We start from the raw sequence: 26,140 nt of genomic DNA on the forward strand, positions 1-26,140 counted from the left end.
TGGGCCTGCCCTCTGCCACCCGGGAGCAGGCCTAAGCCAGCAGGTCGTTATCTCCCGAGGGGTCCCAGACTGTGAGAGGGCACAAGCCGGGCTGAGGGACCCCCCCCCCCCCCGAGTGCACAAATTTTTGTGCACCGGGCCTCTAGTCCTATATAATAAAAGGCTAATATGCAAATCAACCGAACAGCGGAATGACCAGTTGCTATGATGCGCACTGACCACCAGGGGGCAGACGCTCAATGCAGGAGCTGTCCCCTGGTGGTCAGTGTGCTCCCACAGGGGGAGAACTACCCAGCCAGAAGCCCTGAGCTGGGCTCATGGCTGGCGAGCGCAGCGGTGGTGGTGGGAGCCTCTCCCGCCTCCGCGGTAATTGGACATCCCCCGAGGGCTCTCAGACTGTTAGAGGGTGCAGGCCAGGCTGAGGGACGCCCCCCACCCACGTGCGTGCCCCAGTGCACAAATTTCATGCACCGGGCCTCTAGTTTATATATATAAAAGGCTAAGTGACTGACCGTCCACCTGTCTGACCAACCAATCAGTACATATGACACACACTGGCAATTTAAAAATAAATGTTGACTTGCGCATGTACAATACATGTAAAGCTCTCACTGGTGCCAATCACACACGTGTGTTTCGATCTGTCATTGTCGATCATGAATTTGGTTGCTTTTGTTGACATTCAACCTGAACCACATTGCAATTTATTCATCGACCACCCAACCGACCAACCGGTAGATATGGCGCACACTGGCAATTTAAAAATAACCGTTGACTCACGCATGTGTGATACATACAAAGTGCTCACTGGCACCGATCGCATGTGTGTTTTAGTTTTATACTACTAGAGGCCCGATGCACAAAATTCGTGCAAGGAGCTTGGCCCTCACAGCCCCGGTGGCTGCCTCTGCCCTCGCAGCCGCAGCTTCATCTGAAAGGTCGTCTGGAAGGTCATTCGACTGTCCAGTCTAATTAGCATATTACGCTTTTATTATTATAGATATTATATATACTATTTTGACATGTAATTTTTTGCAGTAACGTAATTACCGCACGAATCTTTCTTCTGATTCATTTCCTTTCAATGTGCACGAATCCGTGCACCAGGCCACTAGTGTTTATATAGAGCTGGGTGCTTATCAGTTGAATAACAAAAACAGAAACTAGTGATACAGTTTGGAAACACAGATACCATGCCTGTTTTTTTAAAAATGTGAATGAGTGGCGAACTCTTTCTGCTAACATATGATGTAAACTGTGGCATGCGCACCAGTTTCTGCCGCCTCCTTACGTGAGTTAGGCAGCTGCCGGCATCGCCGAGAGCAGTTAGCGTCCCACTAAACGTACACACTGCAGGTAAATGTGAATGACTGTGGTTTCCATGCTTCTCCTGTACATAGTGGACACCCAAAAGCAATGATTGCTGGTTAATAAAGTTTCATGGAGGAATTTAATACTGTATAGCTAATACATGTAATAATGATTAAGATGATGGTAAGAGTATCATTTCTATACCAGCTTATTTTATTTTTTAACAATTTTTTAATTTAGTGAAGTTAAGTGATGTTATAATTTTATTTACGAGAGAAAGGAGTCTCAGAACGTGAGGTGATGTTGCCAAGGGGGCACTGCTGGGAGGCAGCACCCTCTGCACAGGCCCCACCTCATCAGATCCTGCCCCGCTGCCTGCCCCCCCACCCAGCAGAACCCAGACAAACCATCCTTCACTCTGCCGCATCCCGCACACCTGCCGCACCCACGCTGCCCGCACCTGCGCTGCCGCACCCTCACTGCCTTACCCGCACTGCCTCACCCACACTGACTCACCCGCACTGCCTCACCCGCACTGACTCACCCGCACTGCTGTACTGGCACCCACACTGCTGTACTGGCACCCACACTGCCTCACTGGCACCCGCACGGCCGCACCCGCACTGCCTCACCGGCACTGCCGGCACCACTGCAAGCTAAGGCTGCCCAGGCCTTCCTTCTCTCCCCTCCCCCCTCCCCCCTCCTCCCCTCCCCCTTCTCTTCCTTCCTTCCTTCTTACAAGTAGGGCTGATAACCTCTTTGGCTTTTACTCAGTGAGCACCTGATGCCTCGGAAGCCTTCCATCTCTAAAGCATTACTTTACTACCTCAGACTGGATCACTAAGGGGGCACATCAGCTACATGCACTTGAAGCCCTTGTGCTACTTAAATATCCACCAAATGTGACTAAAGTCAGCAATCATGACGCAGGTATAAAAAGTGTATTTCCCAGGCTCTAACTTTCCGTTAATTATAAGAAACACCACCCTGTCTTCCGGTAGAACATGACATAACCCTAAGAAGTCGCTGCTAATAAAACATAGCCCTGTCTAGAATGTGAAAGCGTGAGAAGATGCGGGCCGTACAGCTGATGGCACGACAGCAAGAGGCTGTGAAGGGTCGCCTCCCCGCGGCCCTCGCTGCTGCGGCGTCTGCCCAGGGAGGCCGCACACCCCCTGCAGTCGCTAAAGTTAAACTGAGGCAGAGGGCTTCCTTCTTTATTCTTGTTTCTCCCGAAGTTATTCTCATTTAACAAAAAATAAAGATTTACAAGAATAACTCTGTGTAAGCTTGGTGCATTTAGCTTCTAACGTGTAACTGAAGCCCTAGCGGGTGTGGCTCAGTGAATAGAGCGTCAGCCTGTGGACTGAAGGGTCCCAGGTTCGATTCCCGGTCAGGGCACATGCCGGGGTTGCAGGCTCGACCTCCAGTAGGAGGCGTGCAAGAGGCAGCCAATCCATGATTCTCTCTCATCATTGATGTTTCTCTCTCCCTCTCCAGTCCTCTCTAAAATCAATAAAAAATATATATATAAATAAATAAACTCAATTAAAATTGGGTTCTAATGACCTTTGCCCTGACAGATGGACTGTCCCTGCACCCCTGCAGTTAACCCCGTCGGAAAAGGGGCGCTATTCTGCCCTGGACGCCTGCCTTCCCCGGGGCTTTTCCCAGCTGCACAAACGGGGCCCTTCAGGGGTACAGCCGTCTCTATAGAAACTGCACGTGTTGCTGTCTGTTCAGTGCGATGCTCAAGCCCTGCTTCTATGCGAGGCCAGCACTCTCTCCCCCAGCTTACGGTGACGCCTGCACAGCCTCGGTGGAAGCGGACACTGTGTATGGAAAGCGGCCTGGGGCTTCTGAGGCTGCACCTCAACAATACTGAGAGTCACGGCTCCTTTAAGCTCTTTACAGGACAGAGCACCTGCCCCATCGGCTCACTTCAGAGCCCACGTGTCAGAAAGCGAAGCCTGAACTGCCTGTACACACGCACAGGCTCACCACCTGCATGTGCTCTTTGCGTGGATAATACACTCGGGGGCTCTTTTTTAAAAAAATATTTTTATTGACCTCAGAGAGAGAGGGAGAGGAAGAGAGAAGGGGAGAGAGAGAAACATCAATGATGAGAGGGAATCATGGATCGGCTGCCTCCTGCACGCCCCACACTGGGGATCGAGCCCACAACCTGGGCATGTGCCCTGACTGGGACTCAAACTGTGACCTCCTGGTTCATAGGTCAATGCTCAACCACTGAGCCCCGCCGGCCGGGCCACTCAGGATTCCTTATACTAAAGTAGAGCGTAGAGGGAACGACTCTGGTCGGGTTGCGCAATAATAACGTAAAGGGTGTGTGATGAGCACGTGGTCTCCAAGCTGTTTGCCCAAGAAAGAGTGAAGACAGAGGGTAGGCAGCAGGCCGGTATGACTCCTAGGTGTTAGGCCATCGGAGCCAGAGTTCTCCCTGGCAATGCGGCCCGAGGCCACGGCGCGGGCACAGTGAGGACCTAACTGGAGTCGCCTCCTGGCTCCAGTCCCCTGTCCCCTTGTTACTCCTGTGCTTTGGAGAAAGTGGTCAGTTCACTGGTTTCTGAAATGTCTTCCTTCTGGTTGTGCTGCTCCGCTCTTCATGACGAGGGTGACCTCTCTCATTCCCCTGTGGTGGAAGGCACCTGTGACCTCTCGAGTGATTTTCCTTTGCCCACGGAGAGGTGAACAGTGGTGTCTGTGGTCACGTAAAGTATGAAACAAGACAGCCAAAACCGTAAAGATGGTTACTTCACCAGCGACATGCCCTCCAACAGACCACCACTGAGCAGGTGGACAATGAAGATTCCCGTGCTGGGAATGTTAATTAAGAGGCCTGAACCCCGTGGGATCAGCCAGCGTCCTGCAGTTTGGCTCGTCTTTGCCGCTTAAATGTCTATCTGGGCCTGATGAGTGCATTTACTCCACCGGATCTCCACCTGCTGCATGCCCAGCCCTCTGGTTGCTCAGCCCTCTGGTTGCCCAGCCTGCTGCGTGCCCAGCCCTCTGCGTGCCCAGCCTGCTGCATGCCCAGCCTGCTGCATGCCCAGCCACCGCCAGGTTCTGATGCTCTTTGCCCTCCAGGACTGCGCAGTGGCCTGGAGTCCAGGACTTCCAGGAGGTGTAGGAGGGACCCCAGGAGACAGCGCGCAAGCCTGCCAGAGCACGAGGCCACTGTTGGACCCACCACCAGCAGAAGGACCACCAGCCACGTATTTATCCAGATAAAAGCCCAACCAGCTCATTCAAGCCGACGTGCCAGGGGCTTGGGCTGGACTTTGAGTGCCAGCAGCACCACGACTCGCCAGCCGTGGAGTCGCTGCCTCCATAAAACCGCTAACACAGCTGCACCAGCTGTCGGCTCCCCAAAAGGATGAAGGGTACAGACCAACCCGAGAGGCGGCAGTTTCGTTCCTGCGAGTGTTACCCACGGCGTGAGCTCTGCAGAGCCAGGCTGGTCCGTCCAGCAGGCCTGGCCAGGAGTGAGGCAGGAGCAAGCCCCACTGCAGGTGACGGGGGCAGGGAGCCCCACGCCGGTGTGATGACAGGGCTGGGTTTATTCTCGGACAGCCTTTGCCTCTTGTCAACCCCGTCCGCCAGGTCTTTGACATCCTTCCTTTCTTCCCAATGCATCGTCCTCATATCTACTGATTCTATCGGGACAGGCACAACCACTGAGGGTAAAGGCTTTAAACATCCTTCCTAACAGGACAATGTCTTCATTAAGTTGTGATGAGGAGCTGGCCTGCACCTGAACCCCAGCCGAGGGCACCCTCAGCAGAGCCTTCTCACACTGGGAAGCGACTGCCTGTCCATTTCCCAGGTCCCGGGCAGGAGGCTCTCCAACGCCCAGGCTGGGGCTTGCAGAGAGCGTGGGAGGGACGTGAACCAGGGACGGACAGTCTTGGTGAAGGGCCTCTGCACTGACCTGATTCCACGTGAACGGAAATGGCTCTGACTGTGCGATCCGTCTGTGATCTAAACACACAGAGACACTCCCACCCAGTCGCAGGTGGAGTGAAGCCCTGCCACCCGGTTTCTAGGTGACACGACTCAATTCCATGTACAGTTAGAGGCGTGCAATTGCCCAAAAGGCGACGATTTCCCATCTTAGAGAAAATGCGAAATTAAATGAAGTCTAATCTTCACTCCTCTGCGCTGGAAATTTACACTATTTCTACCTCAGTTCTCACAATACGGCATCAGAAATACAACCACGGGTACGGAACAAGGAGCTTATCAGCTAGCCAGGTGGTTACGTGGAGTATTTCATAGTTAATTATATTGAACGTGGGCATAGGTTTCACTTAAAACACATACCAACAAAGTACCATTTCAGGAAAATGAAATATTAAGCCACGGAGACACAGGTACGCGCTCAGCACCAGCACACCTCTCCACGCCGAGGCTCGCAGGGCGCTCTCCGGTCATAACTGCCGGGTGAGGTGTATTTGTACAGGCCGCTGCTAACACAACGACAAGCTTTAAAAGGTTCCGTTAAACAAGAACCAAAACTTTAAAAAGAAAAGTGTGATGTACTAAGTAAATCTTTTTGATCGATGCCAAATCAGGAAATCTTAAAGGGTATCTTTTTCTAAATTGCAGTAACGATGGCAATATTAGTCAGACAAGGAATGAAGGCCTAACGTTTCACTAGACATAAAAATAAGCAAGTCACTTACTGCAGAGAAACACAAATTTAAATGCTATTCAAACTGTAAATGGTGTGGCCACTCTGGAAAATGCTGGAAGTGAACAATCATGTACCAGGAGCCAGCAGTCACTTGCAGGCACCAACCAGAGAGAAGGGGTGTGTCCACAGGACAACTTGCACGAGAACAGGGACAGAGGCTGCATTCATAGCCCAGGTGTCCACCGTGAGCGGAGAAGCCAGGCAGCCATGGTGACCACTCGGCAGCAGTGAGGAAGGGCCGGCCATCCCTGCACGCCACCGTGTCCCCCCTCAGCTGCTGAGTGAGGGACTGACGCAGCGCAGGGTGCGGCCTCTGGGTGGGACCTAAACTAGGAAAACCGACCTGGGGACAAATGAGAACAATGGCCCCAGGGGGGCTGTGGGAGGGGAGGCTGCTGGGGGAGCACGCGGTGCCGGTGCCCCTGCACATAACAGGAGCGTGGCTTACACAGTGCGTGCGTCTGCCAAGTTCAGTGAAACGTTTACTTAAGATACGTTCCTTCACGGTGAGTGAATCTCGCCTCAGAAGGAAAAGGGATCTGTAAGCAAATATTAACTCTGGCTGTGGTGTGCCTGCTGAGGTACTCAGAGGGAGTGCGCTGACATCTGCCGTCTGCTTTGGAACACGTCACAATAGATGGACTGTGGACCGAGGATCAGTATGTGGTCACCAGTCGAGCTGAGCGTGCGCGGGGGACCTGGAAGCAGCTCTCGCCATCATAGCTCGGCCACTTTCCCGCCCAGCGCCGTGGTTTAGGGAGCTGAGGAGCGTTGCATACGGTTCTGGGGCCATCGGTCCTGAGTGTCCTTCTGCACAGAAGGCTGGTTTCTAGGAACAGCCCCGTGCCTCCTCCCTGCCGTGCACAGGCCCATTCCCTCGACTCCCCGAAAGGAGAGAGGGCAGCGCTCCCACTCACAGGACAGCGAAAGGAGAGGAAAGCCATGTCCACACGCCCGTCTCGCTTCTCTTTCTTCCCTGAAGTGACTTAAGCAGGCCCCTCCTCCCTTCCCCATGCCACATACCCCCCACCAGCTGGCCTGCCCCGGAGACAGGTACGAATCTTCTCTCTCGCAGATGCCCCGCCCCCTGCTCAGGTGCACATTAGCCCAGCCGGCCTCCAAGGACCATTACGGCCAAGCAGAGCTTTAAATTGGGAAGAGAATCTGAGGCTCCTGCCTTTAGCGCAGCAAAAGGAACCTGGGTTCAGCCTGGCTTAGGGGAGCACTGCTCCATCCGGAAGTACGGCTGTTCTCCCCCCCAGACCCCCACCAGCTCTGCTCCAGGGCCTGTGCCTCTGTGTGCAGGTGGGTGCCCACCGGGGGCACAGCAGGAGGAATGGCGGCCGTGGAGGGTGACGTGCGGACCACAGGCCCACCAGCAGCGCCCTAGAATCGGAACTTAAATAGCCCCCTTTGTGCTTCCCCCACTTGCCCAGGCACTAAGGACACCCTTCCGAGGGGAAGCATGCAGATGTATGTGCTCCTGCTTCCCAATCACGCAGACTGGGCAGCACTGCTGGGCGTCTGGCCCAGGGACTGGTGAGCAGGCGCAGGAAGACAGGGCCTTGGGCTCTGCTATCTCCTCCCCAGAATCCCAGAGAGCGGCCCTGCACTGGGGACTAAGGCCTCACGGCGGGTGTGGGGCTCACGTGCACCGTTCCAGCAGGCCTGAAAGCGACCGGCCACCCGTGCTTGGCATGCAGGATGCCCACAGCGCAGCCTGTCAGCTTTGTGTTTTCCTAACGAACAGCGGGTTGAATGGCGACGTGTTTTTGCACTACACATGTTCCAGTTTCTGTTTCCAATACAAGATACTGCCTAAGAAGACAACGCTACAGGCAGAACGCCGGGACGCGCAGGTGGCCGCACTGCTGCTCCCTCACTCTTACCTCGTTGGAAGGCACTGTGGCGAAGGGCGTGATGACGGCGGCCAAGGGGATCTGGGCCTGCTTGGCCATGTCTGCCGTGCACGGGAAGCAGTAGGTCGTGCAGCGGATGTAGCGAGGACTGGCGTTGCCTGAAAGAGTGAGAGGCACAGGGAAGGTCAGCTCTGAAACCCGGACGTGAGCACATGGAGGGGCTTCTGGGTAAGGCATGGCCTGTGTGTCAGACGTTCCTCATGGTGTCTAAAAAGGAGGACTGTGCAATTCCACCATCCAGCCTCTAGGGGCACTGCGGCTGCTCGCACACCACCACCCTCTCAGCAGACAGGGTTCTCACTGCTGTTCCCACACCGAGGGCAGACCCCAGGGCGCTGAGAGCAAAGGCCCAGAGCACAGAGCACAGAGCAGCACCCTCCCGCCTTCCAACCGCTCCCCCGCTGCGGAGCGCTGAGCACCTGGGCCACGTCCTGTCAGCAGGTGACACTTCCTCAATAGGATTCCATTTCATTACGTTAGTCTGAAACTGAAAACCAAATCTAGAAATGAAAATTCTACTGGTAATAGGAATGTGTTTTAAAGCACTTCAATCTATTTTTCATATACAATGTTTCCTAACCAATTATATTTATTTCATGGCATGAAAACTACTTTGAATCTCTAGAATAACTTTCCTAAAATAAAATTTGAAATTAAATAATGATTAAAGTCTGTAATAGACTATGGTGAAGAGAACGCCACCCTCAGACATGAGCTGTGTGGTGGCCCCGAGGAGGACACAGACGATATTCACCCCCCAGAGGAGTCGTGGCCTCGGAAGGTGAGAAGTGCTGTGGGGGTGCACACCTGGCTAAGGACGGCGCCTGCCGTTTTAAACCGTCGCCGAGGGGCCTCAGTGAAAAGTACCAGCGAGCAAAGCCTCCGAGGAGGCGAGGGGTTCCCAGGAGGCAGCTGTCAATTCTCATTTGTTACCGAGGGTGGGTGATGCTGAGGTGCAGAGGCGAGAGGAGCCTGGATTCGTGTGCAGGTGTGCAAGGAGTGCAAGCGTGCAGGTGTGCGACGCGTGCAGGTGTGAGAGGTGTGGTGTGCAAGGAGTGCAAGCGTGCAGGTGTGCGAGGCATAAAGGTGTGTGAGGCGTGGGAGGCTCCCCACAAAGCCCCTCTGTCCCAGCTGCTGCCTGGACAGTGCTGAGGACAGCTTGAGGGGTAGACTTGGAGGAGGGGAGACCCCCACCTGGACCCTGGCTGGCTCCACAACCCTGAGAGGACACACAATGCTGTTCACACACGGACGCTATACTTCCGGGGCTGAGTAGGTGAATAAGCAGCATATTGTCATCGGAGTGTCCGACCTCATCAGGGTGCACTGTCACTGCCATAAACAACAGGACACTCTGTTCCTGGGAGGACCAACCCCGCCCCAGGCTGCCAGGTGGGCTCAGTGACAGCAGACACGCAGGCAGTGACAGCTCAGCGCTCCTCGTCCTCGCTGAACAGAGGGAGCACAGACCCAGAATCTTAAAGGGGCTGCTGTAAAGGCACAGCTGGCGGGAACGCGGCCTGCCGACATCTCCAGCGTCAATGCCCTACGCTCTGCCCACGCCGCCCTGCAGGTCCGTGCAGTGAGGAAGGTGACAAAGGAGGGCCCGAGCGAACACACCCGTCGGTGAGCGTACAGAGCCCTCCGAGACTGCGATGGTGCACTGCCCTCACCCGGAGCGAGACCTCGCCGACAGCCGCCTCTGTACTTGGGTGACTGACGCTGTGCTCCATGCTCTCTGTTCTGTGTGACCTCCTTCTCACGGGGCACCCTGCGGCGAGCACAGCGTTGCAGGGGAAACTGAGGCTGGAGTTTAAGTACCAACGTGGGTCACACGTACAGAGCGACGTGGCCAGACCACAGAGCCCTGTCCCCTCTCAGGCCCTGCAGATGCGGACGGGTCTTCACAGACCCACCTGTATAAACGTTCCATCAGTGAAGGCGCGATTGAAGGGATCAGTGCACGAGCTTAAAAATCATGCTGCGAGCCGGCCGGCCTGGCTCAGTGGTTGAGCGTCCACCTATGAACCAGGAGGTCACGGTTCGATTCCCAGTCAGGGCACAGGCCTGGGTTGCAGGATCAATCCCTAGTTTGGGGCGTGCAGGAGGCAGCCGATCCATGATTCTCTCTCATCATTGATGTTTCTCTCTCTCTCCCTTCCTTTCTGAAATAAATAAAAATATATTAAAAAATAATAATAATGCTGCTGTGAAAATTGTAAACCCTCGATCAGAACTGTGGTTGCGAGTACCTACCTTGATCTTGCACCACGCAGTCCGTGGTGACCAGGGGCGGGACCTGGCCTCTGGTGCTGGTGGCATACACCTGCCCCCCTCTGGTGGCACGGTCGTTCTCAATCACCTGGATCTGATCAAGAAGACGGCAAGAGCACATCAGTCCTGTCGTCTCCACATGCTCGCCCCTCACTGCTCCACAAACTCGGGCTCACTGCCGAGCAAATTCTCCTTAGCGACCACCACGCCGTATGCCCCGCCCATGCTGACTCTCAGTGTTAGACCAGCAGCTTCCAAATTCTATTCTCAATGCTCTGAGCTCTGACCCAACCCTCCAGAGAACTTTATTTTTATTCAATTTGTTTACTGGGACATAGATAAACATTTTTTAAAAATCTGGTAGGAAAATAAATTGAAAATAACCTTTGCAATTAAAGAAAAGTCTAGAAGGCTAAAAATGAGTGCAGACGAAAGGATTTACAACATACAACCCAAACAAGCCTTAAGCTCCTCCTCAAATCCCCCTTGGCCTTCAGCACCCTCTGGCCCCTCACCCCCTGCTCCCTGAGACGTGAGACAAACAGTGTTCTGGGTGGGGTCCCACAGGGTACAAGTCAGAAGGGAACACAAGTCCCTAAATTGTGTCGCTTCATTTGGAAACATCAGAAATTTCTCTAAGAAAACATTTCATGATGAAAAACTGAGGGACAAGCATCGTCTTTCTGTTGTATTTGCTTTGGGCTGACAACAATGAGCAGGGGCTGTTGTGTGGAGCCAGAGAAACAAGAGGGAACCCTAAGGATTCTTTTCCTCTGTCTTCTCCCTGCCGCCTCCTTCTTCATGGGATACACGAGACCGGGGTCAGACAAAGAGGGGAGAGAAAGGGGGAAACTGGAGAAGCGAGGCCAGTGTCAAACTGAAGTGTGTGGCTTTGGAAGATAAGTCGTTGTTTATGTTCCTAAAGAAATCACTCACAATAATAAACTGTCTTCCCTCAAACTCTGAAATGGTGCCCTGCCCACCCCCTCCCCTTCCCCCTCCAGGCTGGCTGGCGCTGACCCAGGGGTCTGAAGGCACACCAGACACCAGACACCGGTTCTGCCTGCCTGCAAGTCTACACTTCCTGTCTCTCCCCTTCAAGTCACAGGACTGGGATTCTAATTAAATTAAAGATATAGAATATGCTCCAAACAGAATTACTGTGGAACACAGATGAGACTCAAGCCAGCGCGGGCAGACACAGGAAGCAAACAGGGTAATCAAAACACTAATCACATTCCGTATTCCAGCCACAGTTCCTATAGCTCCACAGTAATCTGCTTCATTCAGGACTGGAATAGATTTTACGTTATCAACATTTACTGTAATGGTCTCACCAATGAAGTGTCAAACATGACAGTGAAATAGAAATCATGATCATCTACATATTGAACATACTAGTAGATGGTTCTTAGTCTCCAAATAGATTATTTCCAAAAAGTTTGTTTTTAAATTAGCCATTTGCAATTTACAAGCACTGGCTCCAAAGATAGGGTGTCATGCAAGGCAATGACATTTCTAAATTCATCTGCATACTGGCTGGGACACTACGAAGAGAGTAAGAAATACTATACCAGTTCCAGTCATTTTAAAACATATATGGTCACTTTTTAAACTGACCTCGCGTGTATGTGCTCATACATACATACGCTGGAGATGAGACTCGTTACCAGAAACATCAACAGAGGTTCTGCGTGTGCCTGCGCTTCCCCGGCTTCGATTCGGGGGCAGGGACTCCCGACAAAGCCAAACCCCCTCAGCGCGTGGAGGTGCCGCCTCGGGAACCGCTCCCACACTGTCCACCTGACTCGTGCTCAGGGTCATGACACAGAACCAGGAGAGAGGGGGGTTCTCTGGGATAAGTGAACAGGATTGGGGAGCTCGGAGGTGTGTCTCGGGGCTGCCAAGGGCAGGGATGTGACCTGGGGGCAGGGGCAGAATGCGGTCTGAGAGCCTCCTGCAGACACAGAGGGAGAGGGGAGTCCTGAGGAGGCGACCAGGCCTCGCACGGCACCGTCGGGGCTGTGGGCGGGAGCACTAGCTCAGGCGGCTGTGCAGCAGGCGGTCAGGGGACAGGAAGCTACCCTTTCCTTCCAGAAGCGAGGATGGAGTTAGTGGCAAAAGCATGCTTCTGTGGTGATAGGAGCATAAACACCTGGCATTGTTGTCTTATTGCTTCCTTTTTATATAAATATATTTTCATTGATTTCAGAGAGGAAGGGAGAGGGAGAGAGATAGAAACATCAATGATGAGAGAGAATCATTCATCGGCTACCTCCTGCACGCCCCCCACTGGGGATCGAGCCCGCAACCTGGGCATATGCCCTTGACTAGAATCGAACCCGGGACCATTCAATCCACAGGCCGACACTCTTTCCACTGAGCCAAACCGGCCAGGGCTGTTTTATTGCTTTTAGGGCACAAATACCACTGGACTGATCTTCCTGTTCGTATTTTAACGTCAGGATGAATCACAGCACATACTGCTCTTGCTTTTGTTGCTAATGTTCACGCATTCATTCCACCAGCATGGGAATGTCCACCTACAGCCCGGCCCACAGGAGGCTCTTCCCGTAAGCCAGGGGGGAGGGAGAGGCGGGACATCAGGGGACCAGGACAGGACCAGGACCAAGAGAGGCAGCCAAAGGGCTAAACGTGAGGCGTGTGAGGAAGGGACTCAAGTGTTGTGGCCGAGGAGCTAGAAGAGGGTTGGAATCTGGGTTCAGGGAAAGATCTTGGCCAGGACTATCCGCACCCTCATTTACGCTGAGGGAGCTGCTTCCCAAACGCCGGAGAGCCAGCGAGCACAGACCCCGCCCCCGGATCTGGCTTCAGGGGGCCTGGGTGCAGCTGAGCATGATCGCTAGCAGCTCCCAGCCGACACTGAGGGCCGTCCTGGGGCACACGTGGGACTGGAAGCTCTATGAGCTGCTGTACCCTTCACAGTTCTCTTGCTTTTCTCCCTTTGCGGTAAAATGACACCCCCCAATGGGGTGACCCCCTCACCCTGGATTCTGGAACTAGGGCAGGGGCCAAACTGCAGCTGCTGCAGCCTGCAGGCCATTTAGGTGACAGCAAATCCCTGCAGTTGTGAGCAGAGCTGGGGCGGGGGGGGGGGGGGGGGGGTATTTGTTACACAGAGTAACTTAGTGAAAGCTGACTGATACAATCCTCCTCTGGATGGAAAAGAATTGTTATAGCTCTAAGTCTATATTCAATCATTTTAAAAATTTATCTTTGTTGTTGAAAGTATTACATATGTCCCCCTTTTCTTTCCCCATTGGCCCCCTCCATCCCACACCTGCACCACCATCCCCAGGCCTTCACCACACTATTGTCTGTGTCCATGGGTTATGAATATATGTATATAAGTTCTTTGGCTCAAAAATAATTTTTTTTTAAATATGCAAACTACAATATGCTTTCACTCTCCATGGGGATCTTTCTCTTATTAAAAAGGGCCCCTTAGTTATTTAAATAGCATGTTTATACAGGATACACTCTTACTACTAATGACTCATTGACCATAATAAATACTGCCAATATAATAAAAACATCAGTAGATACTGCAAGTTCATAGAATATCAAAGAAGAACCTACATGGGCTGCTTCTCTCATGGAGAGCCCAGTGCGCACGACCCCTCTGCCCCCCACCCCCACACAGGAAGGAAGCCTTCCCTGCGTGATCATACTGCCCCCCCCCCCCCCCCCCCCCCCCCCGCAGGGACGGGAGATGCCCACACACTGGAGGGGGTCTGGAACGATGAGCACAGAGTGGCCCTTCGTGAGGGAGACTGAGGAGCGAGAGGTCGCTTACTGGGCTGGGCACGGCGTCAGGATCCAGCTTCCTCTGGGGCGGGGGCGGGCCCGCCATCTGCGCAGGCCCTCCGGGGAAGCCTCCAGGGTACGCCAGCTGTGCGCCTGGCATCTGGGGGCCATAGTTGCCTGTTTGGAAAAATTTTACAAAGAAATGGCTAGAACCCACATCAGAGGTGGGGCCCATGGCAAAGCCCTGCTGGCAGGTCAGGGGCGCTGCACCCCTCGCCTCCGCATGGGAGCGCAGGACCACCCGGAGCCCCTGCTTTTCAGTGGCCTCGCTGTTCCAAAAGCTGCCTCCCGTCAAACTGGTGCTGGGGGCCCAGGAACAGGAACAAAGCTGGTTTCCCAGGAAGGGTGGCCTCCCATCACCCAGGCCCTGCCCGGGCCCTGCCCGCCTTACCCTGCTGCGGGGGGAATCCACTGCCCAGGGTCTGTCCTGGAAGAGGCGGGGGCTGCAGCTGGGCATTCGGAGGCGCTGGGCCGGGCGGAGGCATGGGCGGTGCACCCAGGCCGTTCAGGGTGGTGGGCGGTGGGGGGAGAACCTGAGACCCAGGCTGCAAAATGGCCGGCTGCAGAGGTGGCGGAGGACCCTGGCCCGAGGGTGCGGACAGGGAGCCCGGGGGCCCCTGGCCGGGGGGAGCCATGCCGGAACCTGCGGGAAGAAGACCAGTCACACAACACGGCATTTCCATCTGACCCGCCACGGACACAGACACTTTCCTGACGTGAAGCCAGGAAGCACCCTTACAAATCCACTGCCTTCGCTGCCACAAGAGGAGCCCTTCATTCAGAGAGTGACACCGATGTCATTGGGGCATCTCACACTGGGACGTTGTTAAAGGGGAAGACAGCACCCACCATTTCAGTGAGAAATGAGTAGACTAAGTTTTAATGCAGCTGCAGTAATTTTGTGTGATACACGCCATTAGTTAAGGAATAGCATCTGGTGCGAAACGGAGACAGTGACAGAGGAGACGTGCGGACGTACAGTTGTTACGTAACAGGCGTTAAGGCCGCCCACACAGCCCGTTACTTGCACCCTGTGCTTGTCCTGACCCAGTGGACTCAGAACCAGGTGGGAGAGAGCAGGGAGGACGATGGGCCACTCACACGCCTTCCAATCATATTGGGAACGGCTGTCCAGCCAGATTATCTTCCCTCTCCCGGAGTGTGTGCACTTGAGCTGCTTCCCTGGAGACGTACCCATTTTGCAATCAGTGAGAGATAAGAAATATTCTGAGGTTTTTCCATGATAATTCTGACACATTGACTCTAAGCAATGGAAACATTCTTCGCGAAGATAAGGGGCTGGCTGTGGTGTTATCACGGCAGACAGGTCCTCCGCCATGAGCACCCGCACCCGCGGGCGAGTCTCCACACAGGCCTGCTTTCTCTCCCTCTGCTGCTCTGCTGCTCTGCTGCTCTGCTGCCCGCGGTGCCGGGCCCTTTCCCGGGACCCAGTGCAGACCCCAGGGCTCGTGAAACATCTCCTGTGAGGGCCCCGTACACACGCGAGACTAAACTGCCCTCATGCTTCCTAAAGCAATTCCACTGTCCTAAGGCTTACTTGTGACACCAGTATTTTTTGTTTTCTGTTGTGTATTGAACGTAAGGTATTCTGAGGGTCCTTCAATTACCTTAAAATAAATGGCAGCATGGTCGGGGGAAATTAATGACAGCCATTCACAATACAGATGAGTAATATAAAAATGTCGAAATGCGAGTTGGGCTGTGCATTTTGAAAAGAGAGAACCCTTTCTCATTCATGTGCTCCTGACGCCGGCGGACGAGGAGCGGCCGGGGCACGGTTACCGTAGCTGATGTGCATGGTGTCGAGCTGGCGGCCCAGCTGGGAGACGGATGCCGGGGGCAGCGGCTCTGGATACGATGACTGTGTCGCTGGTGGATAAGGGGCATAGGAGGGTGGCGCACTGCTGGCAGGTGGAGGGCCTGGAAATCTAGGAGAGAAAGAGGATGTTGAATTAGACCATAGAGCTTCACAGGCACGTGACATGCAACGAACACCAATAACTGTGAAGTGAAATGCGCCTCCGTGGGCACCAGGGAATGAATGGCGTGTCTGCGCTGAGTCTCCCATGTTCTGGAGCTGAGCTCAGAGGGAGTCATGCAGCAGCGCCCTGGTAACTCCGGGGCTGAGCCTGCACACGGGGCTTCCCTGACCTTTGCAGGTCCCACCCCGTCCGACCTCCATCCACAGTTCACGTGGAAGCAGGTGAATGTGGGGGAGAGGGGCAAGGTGGGCGGGCACTTGGCCGGGGACCACAGGCGGGTTCCTAGATGCAGCTGTCACCAGTGGCCGGGGCCACAGAACCGGAAGCCACAGAGGCAGCAGTCTCCACCCGTGGATGCGGCACTGACAACGGCTCCCATGCGTGGAGCCGGGCAGTGCACAGCGCCCTCCCACGGTTCAGCCACCCCTCACGCCACTTGGCAAACAGGGGGATGAGGAAGCGGAGGCTCGGGGAGTTCCTGTCTGGCCTGTCATGCCTGAGCCGGGAGGACGAGCTCACCCGACCCTGGAGCCAGACCCCGCTGAGCTCCACCCACCCAGGTCCGCCTGCCGGTGACGGCCAGGGCTCACTGCCCCCAGGAGCCTAATGAGGAGGAACAGGGACAGAACCAAAGGCTGACACCAGGGACCCGCACCTTCTCTTCGCTTCAAAGCAGCTGTTCAGTTCTGACATTTCTGTACAAAACCTCTGCGATGCTTGCAGGTCACAGCCACGGGCTGCCCTAGGCCTTCTCCCTCCCTCCCCCACCCTCCGTGGACAGAGACTTCCATTTCCTCAGTTACCAGTAGGAGACGGAGCCAGTGGCTTCGGGCCCTTCCCCAAACCAGTCACATGCAGACGGCTAGCCTCACCCTGTGCCCTGTTTACCCGCACCTGCCGCTCAGCCACCCTTCACTGCGAAGGCTGTCAGGACAGACGAGGGTTAACCCGATGGGAAACTCCAGGGGCACCCCCACCTGCAGGGACCAGGGGTCCTTTGGCCTGGTGACCAAACGGCTTCGCTATCTACGGGGCCCAGATTCACACTGGGGTCCCCGACCTTGCAGCCTGACCACCGGGAAGAAAGCTGGGTAGTCCCTGGAGAAATTCCCACTCGAACAGTGTCTACGGGGCACAGCTTCCCACACATCTCAGTGGACACACAAGCACGGTCTCCAGCGGGCGGGCCACAGGCTCCCTCCCAGGGACAGTCCCCAAGGCTGCAGGCTGGGAGCACCCCACCTCCCCGCTGCCCCTCCTTCGTATGACACACAGGGCCGGCTTCCCTCTGCTGCTCTCACTGCGCCTGCCTGTCAGGGCGCCTTGCTGGACGGCAAACCCGCCGCTCTCTCCCCTGAGCCGAATCTGATTTGATTTTTAAATATTCATCAAGCACCTGCAGGCACTGCGCTCAGTTCCGTGAAGGAGCTGAAAGACGAGGGTTTAAAATTGTATTGGGGATACTGGCCACTGACATCTGAGGAATGAGAGGTTAATACAAAACTCTAAAATAAGATGCCTATAACCAAACAGTGAAATGTCTGGTACTGACACAGTAACTGTTATATATTCCTAATATGTACTGATGCTGTAGGCCAGTGATGGCGAACCTATGACACGCGTGTCAGAGGTGACACCCAAACTCTTTTTTTTTGGTTAATTTTTCTTTGTTAAATGGCATTTAAATATATAAAATAAATATCAAAAATATAAGTCTTTGTTTTACTATGGTTGCAAAGATCAAAAAATTTCTGTATGTGACACGGCACCAGAGTTAAGTTAGGGTTTTTCAAAATGCTGACACGCCGAGCTCAAAAGGTTCGCCATCGCTGGATGCTGTAGGCAGTGAGACGTGAGCAGAGCAAGGGCCGTGGGCAGGTGCAGGTCGCCACGGGGGCGGGGGAAGCAGTGGTGGGTGGGACCCCGCCCCCAGCGTGACCTTTCCTCCCCTAGGCCCCCCTGACCTTTCCTCCTAAGACAACATCCAGGCCTCAGTTGTATTTCAGCTCCAGGCCCAGAGAAGCAGTAAAACCAGCCAGGCTGACCTCAGGACCAGCTGCATTGGATAGTGACCCTGCCCTGGTGCGGCCAATCAGCAGAGACCACGCCCTGAAAGCTGCTGAATATTCTATTGAGGCTTTCCCCTGGGACCTCCCCTAACATCTCTGCCCTTAAACCCTCCGGACAGAGGGCGGGCGCATTCCCATCCGAGCAGGCCCTGCCTTTCCCTTCCCTCCCCTCCCAACACCCAGGCAACTGCCATTAGCTTATGGCTCCCAAGCTCCAAGGGCTCTTCCTTGACCTCCACACTGGCTTCCTCAGCCCGTTCCTTCTCAGAATGGCTTCTCCTTCCTCTGGACTCGCCCAGCAGGTGTCTCTCACAGTCTGGGTCTCGCCAAGTTCTTCCCCAGCAGAACCCAGGCTCCGGAGGCTGCAGCACCAGGTAGGTGTGGCCTGGGCCCACAGGTCGGCCACTTGGCGCGGTTCCCGGCACCCCCCCCTCCCCCCCCCCACCGCCGTCCGCCACAGCGCTGAGTGTTCCCTCCTGACTCTCCAGGGCTTTGGATCCTGGGGCACTTGGCCCGTAGATGCTTTTAAGGAATGAGGCCAGACCAGGAGGTCCAGCTTTCGGTGGATAAACACTCGGGTTTGGAGGGACCTGAGATTAGAAAAAAGAGGGCTGGACTCTGTCCCACTCACCTCTGGGGAGGACGACCCTGGGCATGAGCTCCATTCTGGCCGAACTGATGTGGTCCAGGAGGCGGGGGGCCCGGAGGCAGCACCCCCCCGGGCGCGGCCCCCATGGGCCCTGCTGGCTTCATGGCACCTGCAAGGGAAGGGCGTGGATCAGAGGAGCCGGACGCAAAGCCCTCAGGTGGGAGGGAAGGACCGCGTTAGGACGGGTTGTCTGGGAACATCACAGGCCTAACAGTGTCACCTGACCGTGGCCATGACCGAGAGCAGAAAAGAAGGAGCGTGTTCACACTGAACAGGAGCCTGCGCAGGGAACACGCTGCCTTTCACACAAGCTCCGGCACCTGGACGGTGCCGACTGGACATCGGAAAGTCAGTCTGGAAAACACGGTACAAGGCACGGCACCCCGACTCCCACCGTGGACAGAGCCCCGAGAAGGCCAGCGAGTGCGCTGCAGCAGGAGACAGGCGGGCAGGGGCGCAGCCTGCGGCTCAGGACCCCAGGCCTGGTGGCCACAGCCCAGGGCCCGGCTGCTCAGGGCCTCAGTCACTCACAGGCGATGCCAGGTGCTCGGGCGGGACTGCACTCTCATTTACAGGCCGCTCTTCTCCAGGGCGGTTAATGGTTCTCTTAGACCTGTTCTCACTTTCCTCTCTTCCTTTATGGAAACGGTGCCCAGGAGAGAAACCGGGGCTGGCTGGCAGATGGCGGGCTGGGCAAGAACTTGTCTTCGAGGACTCAGTTTGCCACTAGAGTCCCTGGGACACCCCCTCCACCCCCCTCCCCCACCGTGTTCTGAAAGGACCGAAAGAGAAAGTGCATGTCTGCGCTCCCCACTCCGCCTGCCTGTTTTGGCCACAGGCGCTCCCTCCTGTGGGCCCGCCCCGCCCTCCGTCCAGCAGGGCCATCAGGCCTCCTAGCCGCCTCGCCTGCATTTGCCCTCATGAGGGTGTTGCACTCTCAGCTTCTCCTCCTTCTGTTTCCCTCTAGGGCAGAGGTTCTCAACCTGTGGGTCGTGACCCCTTTGGCGGTCGAACGACCCTTTCCCAGGGGTCGCCTAAGACCGTCCTGCATATCAGATATTTACATGACGATTCATAACAGCAGCAACATTACAGTTATGAAGTAGCAACGAAAATAATTGTATGGTTGGGTCACAACATGAGGAGCTGTATTTAAAGGGCCAGAAGGTTGAGAACCGCTGCTCTAGGAAGTTCAGTCCCCAGACCTGCAGTAGCACAGGGAGAGGCTCTGATCCTGCATCATAGCACATTCCGGCGTGCGTCCGATGCTGGGTGACCTGGGATGGAACTGCAGGGGAGCGGCAGTGCTCCCGAACAACACCACACGTTTACAAGTCTCTCCGCTAAAATCGCTAAAACAGGATTCCGCAAACTGAACAAACATTTCATATTAACTTTACAGTCCGTTTTATTTAGCAATTTTTCATAGACCGAGAATAAAACCAAATACACGATTCTTATAACAACATACATTTTATGTGAAGTTCTAAACCCCAAACCCAGCTCATGAGAATGACATGAGGCTTGCAGGCATGGGGGTCTGAGTTCCCCAGCACCAAACAGCGGTGGCCCTGAGAAGGCACCGTACCCTTCAAAGCCTGGCCCCGCCACCAGGGCGACACTGCCCCGTCTGAGGGCAGTTCTGAGGGCGACTGGAACAAGGCCTGGTACAAGGTAACCCCTGCAAATCCCAGGCCCTCTCCCCTGGCCACGCCCTGCCCTCCTTTTTTCAAGAATTTATATTCTAGGAGAGAGACCAAGATGGCGGCGTAGGTAAACACCGGAGACCGCTGCCGCAAACAACCATTTCAAAAATACAACTAAAAGACTGAACGGACATCACCCAGAACCACAGGAAGGCTGGCTGAAGAGAGACTCTACAACTAGAAGGAAAGAGAACAGCAAATCGAGGCTCAGAGGCGGCGCAGTGTGGAAAATACAAAGGTACCGAGGTGCGCGCGCAAAGCGGGCTGGTGGCTGAGGGCGCGGTTGTCGTTTTCTGCCGGGAGTGAGTCTCAGACTCTGGGCTCCAGATCCGGGCGAGTCTCTAGGGACCCAGACTCAAACGGGAGAAGCGGGATTATCCGGCATCAGTTGGGACCTGAGGGCAGCTTTCTCTCCGAGGTTTGCAGCGGCTGCCGGGGTTCTGAGAAGCAGAGCCTCTGGGAACGGGACTGAGCGTGGCCATAACTGCTCCCTCCGCCCGCCCTGTTGAGCCCGCCCCGCCCAAAACCTGCGCACAGCCATTTGCCGATCGCCTCAGGCAAAGGCTGGATTAGCGCCTCCCCAGAAGGCAGACGTTTTCCACACAGCTGATTTCCACAGCCAGCCGGCCTGGTGGTCAAACCCCTCTAGTGTTAACTACAACAATTAAGGCTTGGCTAGAACAAGACTGCGCACAGAGACCACAAGGGGGTGCACCAAGAAAGCATAAAAGATGCGGAGACAAAAAAACATGACAGAAATGGAGGATATGGAGCTAAGAATCGCAATTTTGAGGGCTTGCCATAAATTTGTGCAGAGCCTCACGAAAACTAATGAGACCCTCGATGCTACGATAAAGAAATTAGAAAGTAAGCATACACGGACTGAAATAAAGAATATTATACCCAATAGCAGACCAGAGGAGTACAATAATCAAACCAAAGATTCGACAAAAAACATCCAATTGGAAAAGCAAAATGAAAAAAGAATCCGAAAGTGTGAAGATAGTGTAAGGAGCCTCTGGGACAGCTTTAAGCGGTCTAATATCAGAGTCATTGGAGTGCCAGAAGATGAGAGACAGCAAGATATTGAAAACCTATTTCAAGAAATAATGGCAGAAAACTTCCCCCACCTGGTGAAAGAAATGGACTTACAGGTCCAAGAAGCGCAGAGAACCCCAAACAAAAGGAATCCAAAGAGGACCACACCAAGACACATCATCATTAAAATGCCAAGAGCAAAAGACAAAGAGAAAATCTTAAAAGCAGCAAGAGAAAGAGGCTCAATTACCTACAAGGGAATACCCATACGACTGTCAGCTGATTTCTCAACAGAAACTTTGCAGGCCAGAAGGGAATGGCAAGAAATATTCAAAGTGCTGAATACCAAGAACCTACAACCAAGATTACTTTATCCAGCAAAGCTATCATTCAGAATTGAAGGTCAGATAAAGAGCTTCACAGATAAGGAAAAGCTAAAGGAGTTCACCACCGCCAAACCAGTATTATATGAAATGCTGAAAGGTATCCTTTAAGAAGAGGAAGAAGAAGAAAAAGGTAAAGATACAAATTATGAACAACAAACATGCATCTATCAACAAATGAATCTAAGAATCAAGTGAATAAATAACCTGATGTACAGAATGAACTGGTGATTATAATAGAATCAGGGACATAGAAAGGGAATAGACTGACTATTCTTGGGGGAAAAAGGGGTGTGGGAGATGCGGGAAGTGACTGGACAAAAATCATGCACCTATGGATGAACACAGTGGGTGGGGAGTGAGGGTGGAGGGTGGGGTGGGAGCTGGAAGGAGGGGAGTTATGGGGGGAAAAAAGAGGAACAAATGTAATAATCTGAACAATAAAGATTTAATTAAAAAAAAAATATGAACAAATAAAAAAAAAAAAAAAAAAAGAATTTATATTCTAACAACACGTATGCACACTTGCATTTTCATTTTAATGATTCTTTCTCACCATTGATGTTTCTATCTCTCTCTCCTTCTCCCTTCCTCTCTGAAGTCAATAAAGAAATATATATATTAAAAACAAAAACAAAAAAAAACATTATTTTGGACAAAAGCAGAAAATTCACGACACTAAAATAGTAACTAATTACATGCACTACAAGAAACCAAAGATAGTCTCATGTCTTAAATAAGGAAGGAAGTAGCAACTTCATCAACACCTCTCACACGTGTCCAGAAAATCAAAACCAGTTCTCGGAGTTACTCATGTTGGGGTGATCCTGTGTGTATGTGCTATGCACGTTAATAAACTTGTTTCTAAAAATGAAACCATAACAAAAACCAAAACAAGGCGCCCAGCCTCGCCACCTACTGGACTCAGCAGGCCTGAGCCCACGGGCACCCCGCCCTGGAATCTGGGCACCCCTGCCCCGAATCTGCTAGCCCCAAGTACAAAATATAGACGTATATGTAAAAAAGAGTATTTCCTAGACAAGATTTTAAGAGCAACTTGTTCTAGTAAAACTCCACAGTAAATTTGCATATATGTAAATAACGCTAGACAGAAAAGATGATATTCAAGAGTAAATTCAAGCTGAAAAAGGAGTAACTTAAAATTTCCTTCCACTTATATGTTCTGAAAATGAGACCATCCTGGAATGGTCCTTATTTACAGAATAAGCTGGACATTTTTATTCAAACGCTGAAACTAACCACCGTCAGTGTAACAGGAGTTGCTTTTACCTGAGGCCTGCGTTACAAGGTTGTCAGGCATCTCTCTCTCTCCCAATTTTCTTTTTGGGAGGCAACCAAAATTTTTGGTGGCCTTGTCATGATGAGGCTTTTACAACATGGGTTCAAAGGAAGAAAAGGCCAGAAAGGCAGCGTATCATAGCTGGGCTTAAGGAGGATTTTAGGAGGGTTTTAGTGTTCTTAGTTATGAGATCTGGAGAACCCTGGCAGCTTCTTACACATCCAAACGCAAGTGATCAATGACTCGCTCACCATTGATGTTTCTAGTTTCTCCTCCTTTATCTCTGGATTCTAGTATATATATTTTTCTTTTTTGTTTTTTAACAAGAGTATTCCTTTTAATATACTTATCTGCATAGTTCATGGACAGGGCCAGTAGGTGAGTGAAGACCAAAGGGGAAGGAGGGGGGAGGGGGAAAGGGGAGGGGCTGGGGAGTGGGGATGTGATACTAACAACAATAAAAACAAAAACAAATAACAGCTCTCTCCCCTTAAGCAGACCTGTGCTGCACCCCAATCGTACTAAGACGTTCTTTCCCCTTTATTTTGGAAATCGCCCCCACAGCAAGGGCTCACAGGCGCCCCTGGTCAGCGCACTCTGTGCCTGGGGACTGAGCTAGAAGAGACAGCACACAGCACACAGCGGCTGTGGGGCGTGGTCTCCTGCACAAACAGGAAGGACCGAGGGAACTCGAAGGATGAAGACAGAGAGGGGATCCAGGCAGAACTGAGCGGGGCAGAGGCGGGAGAGCAGGGACACGGGACGGCAGGGGCTCCCCGTGCAGGTGGAAGAGCCGAGCAGAGGTTGTCCTGTTGGCTGGGTCAGACTGCAAAGTCCTGCCTGCCACCTGGACTTTATCCTCGGGCAAAGGGAGGGAGGACCCGTGTCATCTACAAAGACCCCGTCTCCCTGGCCAGCTGCTCGCACTGAAGAGCAACCGAGGTGAAGAGAAATCAGGTTCTTCATGGAGCAGAGTGAGAATTTTAAAAGGGAAGGAACACCAGACCATGGGAAAGAACTACAGATGCTGGTGCCAAAAGCAAATATCAAAACCACAAACCGCCTTCCACACACAGGCAGGTACGCAGCCTGGGGCACTCACTGCGATTCCACTTCCTCTCTGGCTGGCCCCTCGGGACGGTCCTGAGCAGGAGTCTCCATTTCCTAGACTCCAGCCAAACTGCTGCCATGGGTCCCAAACTCAGCCAAAACACACAGCGAGGGAACCCTGGCCAGGCAGGGGTGTGGATCTGGGGAGAGGCGTGGCTGCTGATGGACTAGCCCGGTGGGGGTGCCTCGCCTCCTCTAAGCACCCTAATGCCAGTTAACAAATCCCTTCTGTGAGAGTGGTTTGTTATCAGCAAAGAAACCGACCAAAATATCACAGAAACGCATGCCTTGGATTTGGCGCTGGATCTGACAAACTGAAGCCAAAGGCAAAAACCTCTGGTGGAAAAACGTGTCTCTAGAGTAAAGAGAGATAAGCTCCCCGATACAGGCCGGTTCAGACGCGGAATGACCGCAGCTCCCAGGCCCTGTGCAGTGGCGTCCCCACAGGAACCCCAGCCTGACCCCAGGATGCCCACAGTTCTGCCTCTCGGCTTCCAGACCAGCGTCCTGACCAGGGTGGGACGCTCAGCGAGCCTAGGGTTGCTGGTTGCCACAGCTGGGGGGTGAGTGGCGGGCGACCACCAGTGTCAGATGGGCAGGCGTCAGGGATGCTGCTGAACGTCCTACACAGCACACACAGCATACACAGCGCCCACAGCACACACAGCACACACAGCGCCCACAGCACACACAGCACGCACAGCGCCCACAGCACACACAGCACGCACAGCGCCCACAGCACACACAGCACGCACAGCGCCCACAGCACACACAGCTCGCACAGCGCACACAGCACACAGAGCACGCACAGCACCCACAGCACGCACAGCGCCCACAGCACACACAGCACGCACAGCGCCCACAGCACACACAGCACGCACAGCGCCCACAGCACACACAGCTCGCACAGCGCACACAGCACACAGAGCACGCACAGCACCCACAGCACGCACAGCGCCCACAGCACACATAGCACGCACAGCGCCCACAGCGCCCACAGCACGCACAGCTCGCACAGCGCACACAGCACGCACAGCGCCCACAGCGCCCACAGCACGCACAGCTCGCACAGCGCACACAGCACGCACAGCGCCCACAGCACGCACAGCGCCCACAGCACGCACAGCTCGCACAGCGCACACAGCGCACACAGCACGCACAGCGCCCACAGCACGCACAGCATACACAGCGCCCACAGCACACACAGCACACACAGCGCCCACAGCACGCACAGCACGCACAGCGCCCACAGCGCCCACAGCGCCCACAGCACGCACAGCGCCCACAGCACACACAGCACACACAGCACGCACAGCTCGCACAGCGCACACAGCACGCACAGCGCCCACAGCACGCACAGCGCCCACAGCACGCACAGCATGCACAGCGCCCACAGCGCCCACAGCACGCACAGCTCGCACAGCGCACACAGCACGCACAGCGCCCACAGCACGCACAGCACACACAGCGCCCACAGCACACACAGCACACACAGCGCCCACAGCACGCACAGCACGCACAGCGCCCACAGCGCCCACAGCACGCACAGCGCCCACAGCACACACAGCACACACAGCACACACAGCACGCACAGCGCCCACAGCACGCACAGCGCCCACAGCACACACAGCACGCACAGCGCCCACAGCACACACAGCACACACAGCACGCACAGCGCCCACAGCACACACAGCACGCACAGCGCCCACAGCGCGCACAGCTCGCACAGCGCACACAGCGCCCACAGCGCGCACAGCGCCCACAGCACGCACAGCGCCCACAGCGCCCACAGCACGCACAGCGCCCACAGCACGCACAGCACACACAGCGCCC

General features: G+C 54.2%; 1 protein-coding gene across 2 annotated transcripts in view; it reads right to left on the bottom strand.

Annotated features, from left to right (window-relative positions):
• Nucleotides 1-26,140, bottom strand: part of SEC24D (SEC24 homolog D, COPII coat complex component) — a 69,163-nt gene that overhangs the window by 33,183 nt on the left and 9,840 nt on the right. For both annotated transcript variants that reach the window (XM_070416896.1, XM_070416895.1), the window contains exons 3-8: nt 18,753-18,879; nt 15,853-15,998; nt 14,441-14,692; nt 14,039-14,166; nt 10,204-10,315; nt 7,918-8,045 (exon numbers count right to left, since the gene is read on the bottom strand). In XM_070416896.1, coding sequence (XP_070272997.1) covers nt 7,918-8,045; nt 10,204-10,315; nt 14,039-14,166; nt 14,441-14,692; nt 15,853-15,998; nt 18,753-18,879 — 893 coding nt within the window. The remainder of the gene's footprint in view (nt 1-7,917; nt 8,046-10,203; nt 10,316-14,038; nt 14,167-14,440; nt 14,693-15,852; nt 15,999-18,752; nt 18,880-26,140) is intronic.

The sequence above is a fragment of the Myotis yumanensis genome, unplaced genomic scaffold (assembly GCF_028538775.1).
Source record: "Myotis yumanensis isolate MYYU_CA2020_CCGP unplaced genomic scaffold, mMyoYum1.0.hap1 SCAF_5, whole genome shotgun sequence".
In the NCBI taxonomy this organism is placed as follows: Eukaryota; Metazoa; Chordata; class Mammalia; order Chiroptera; family Vespertilionidae; genus Myotis; species Myotis yumanensis.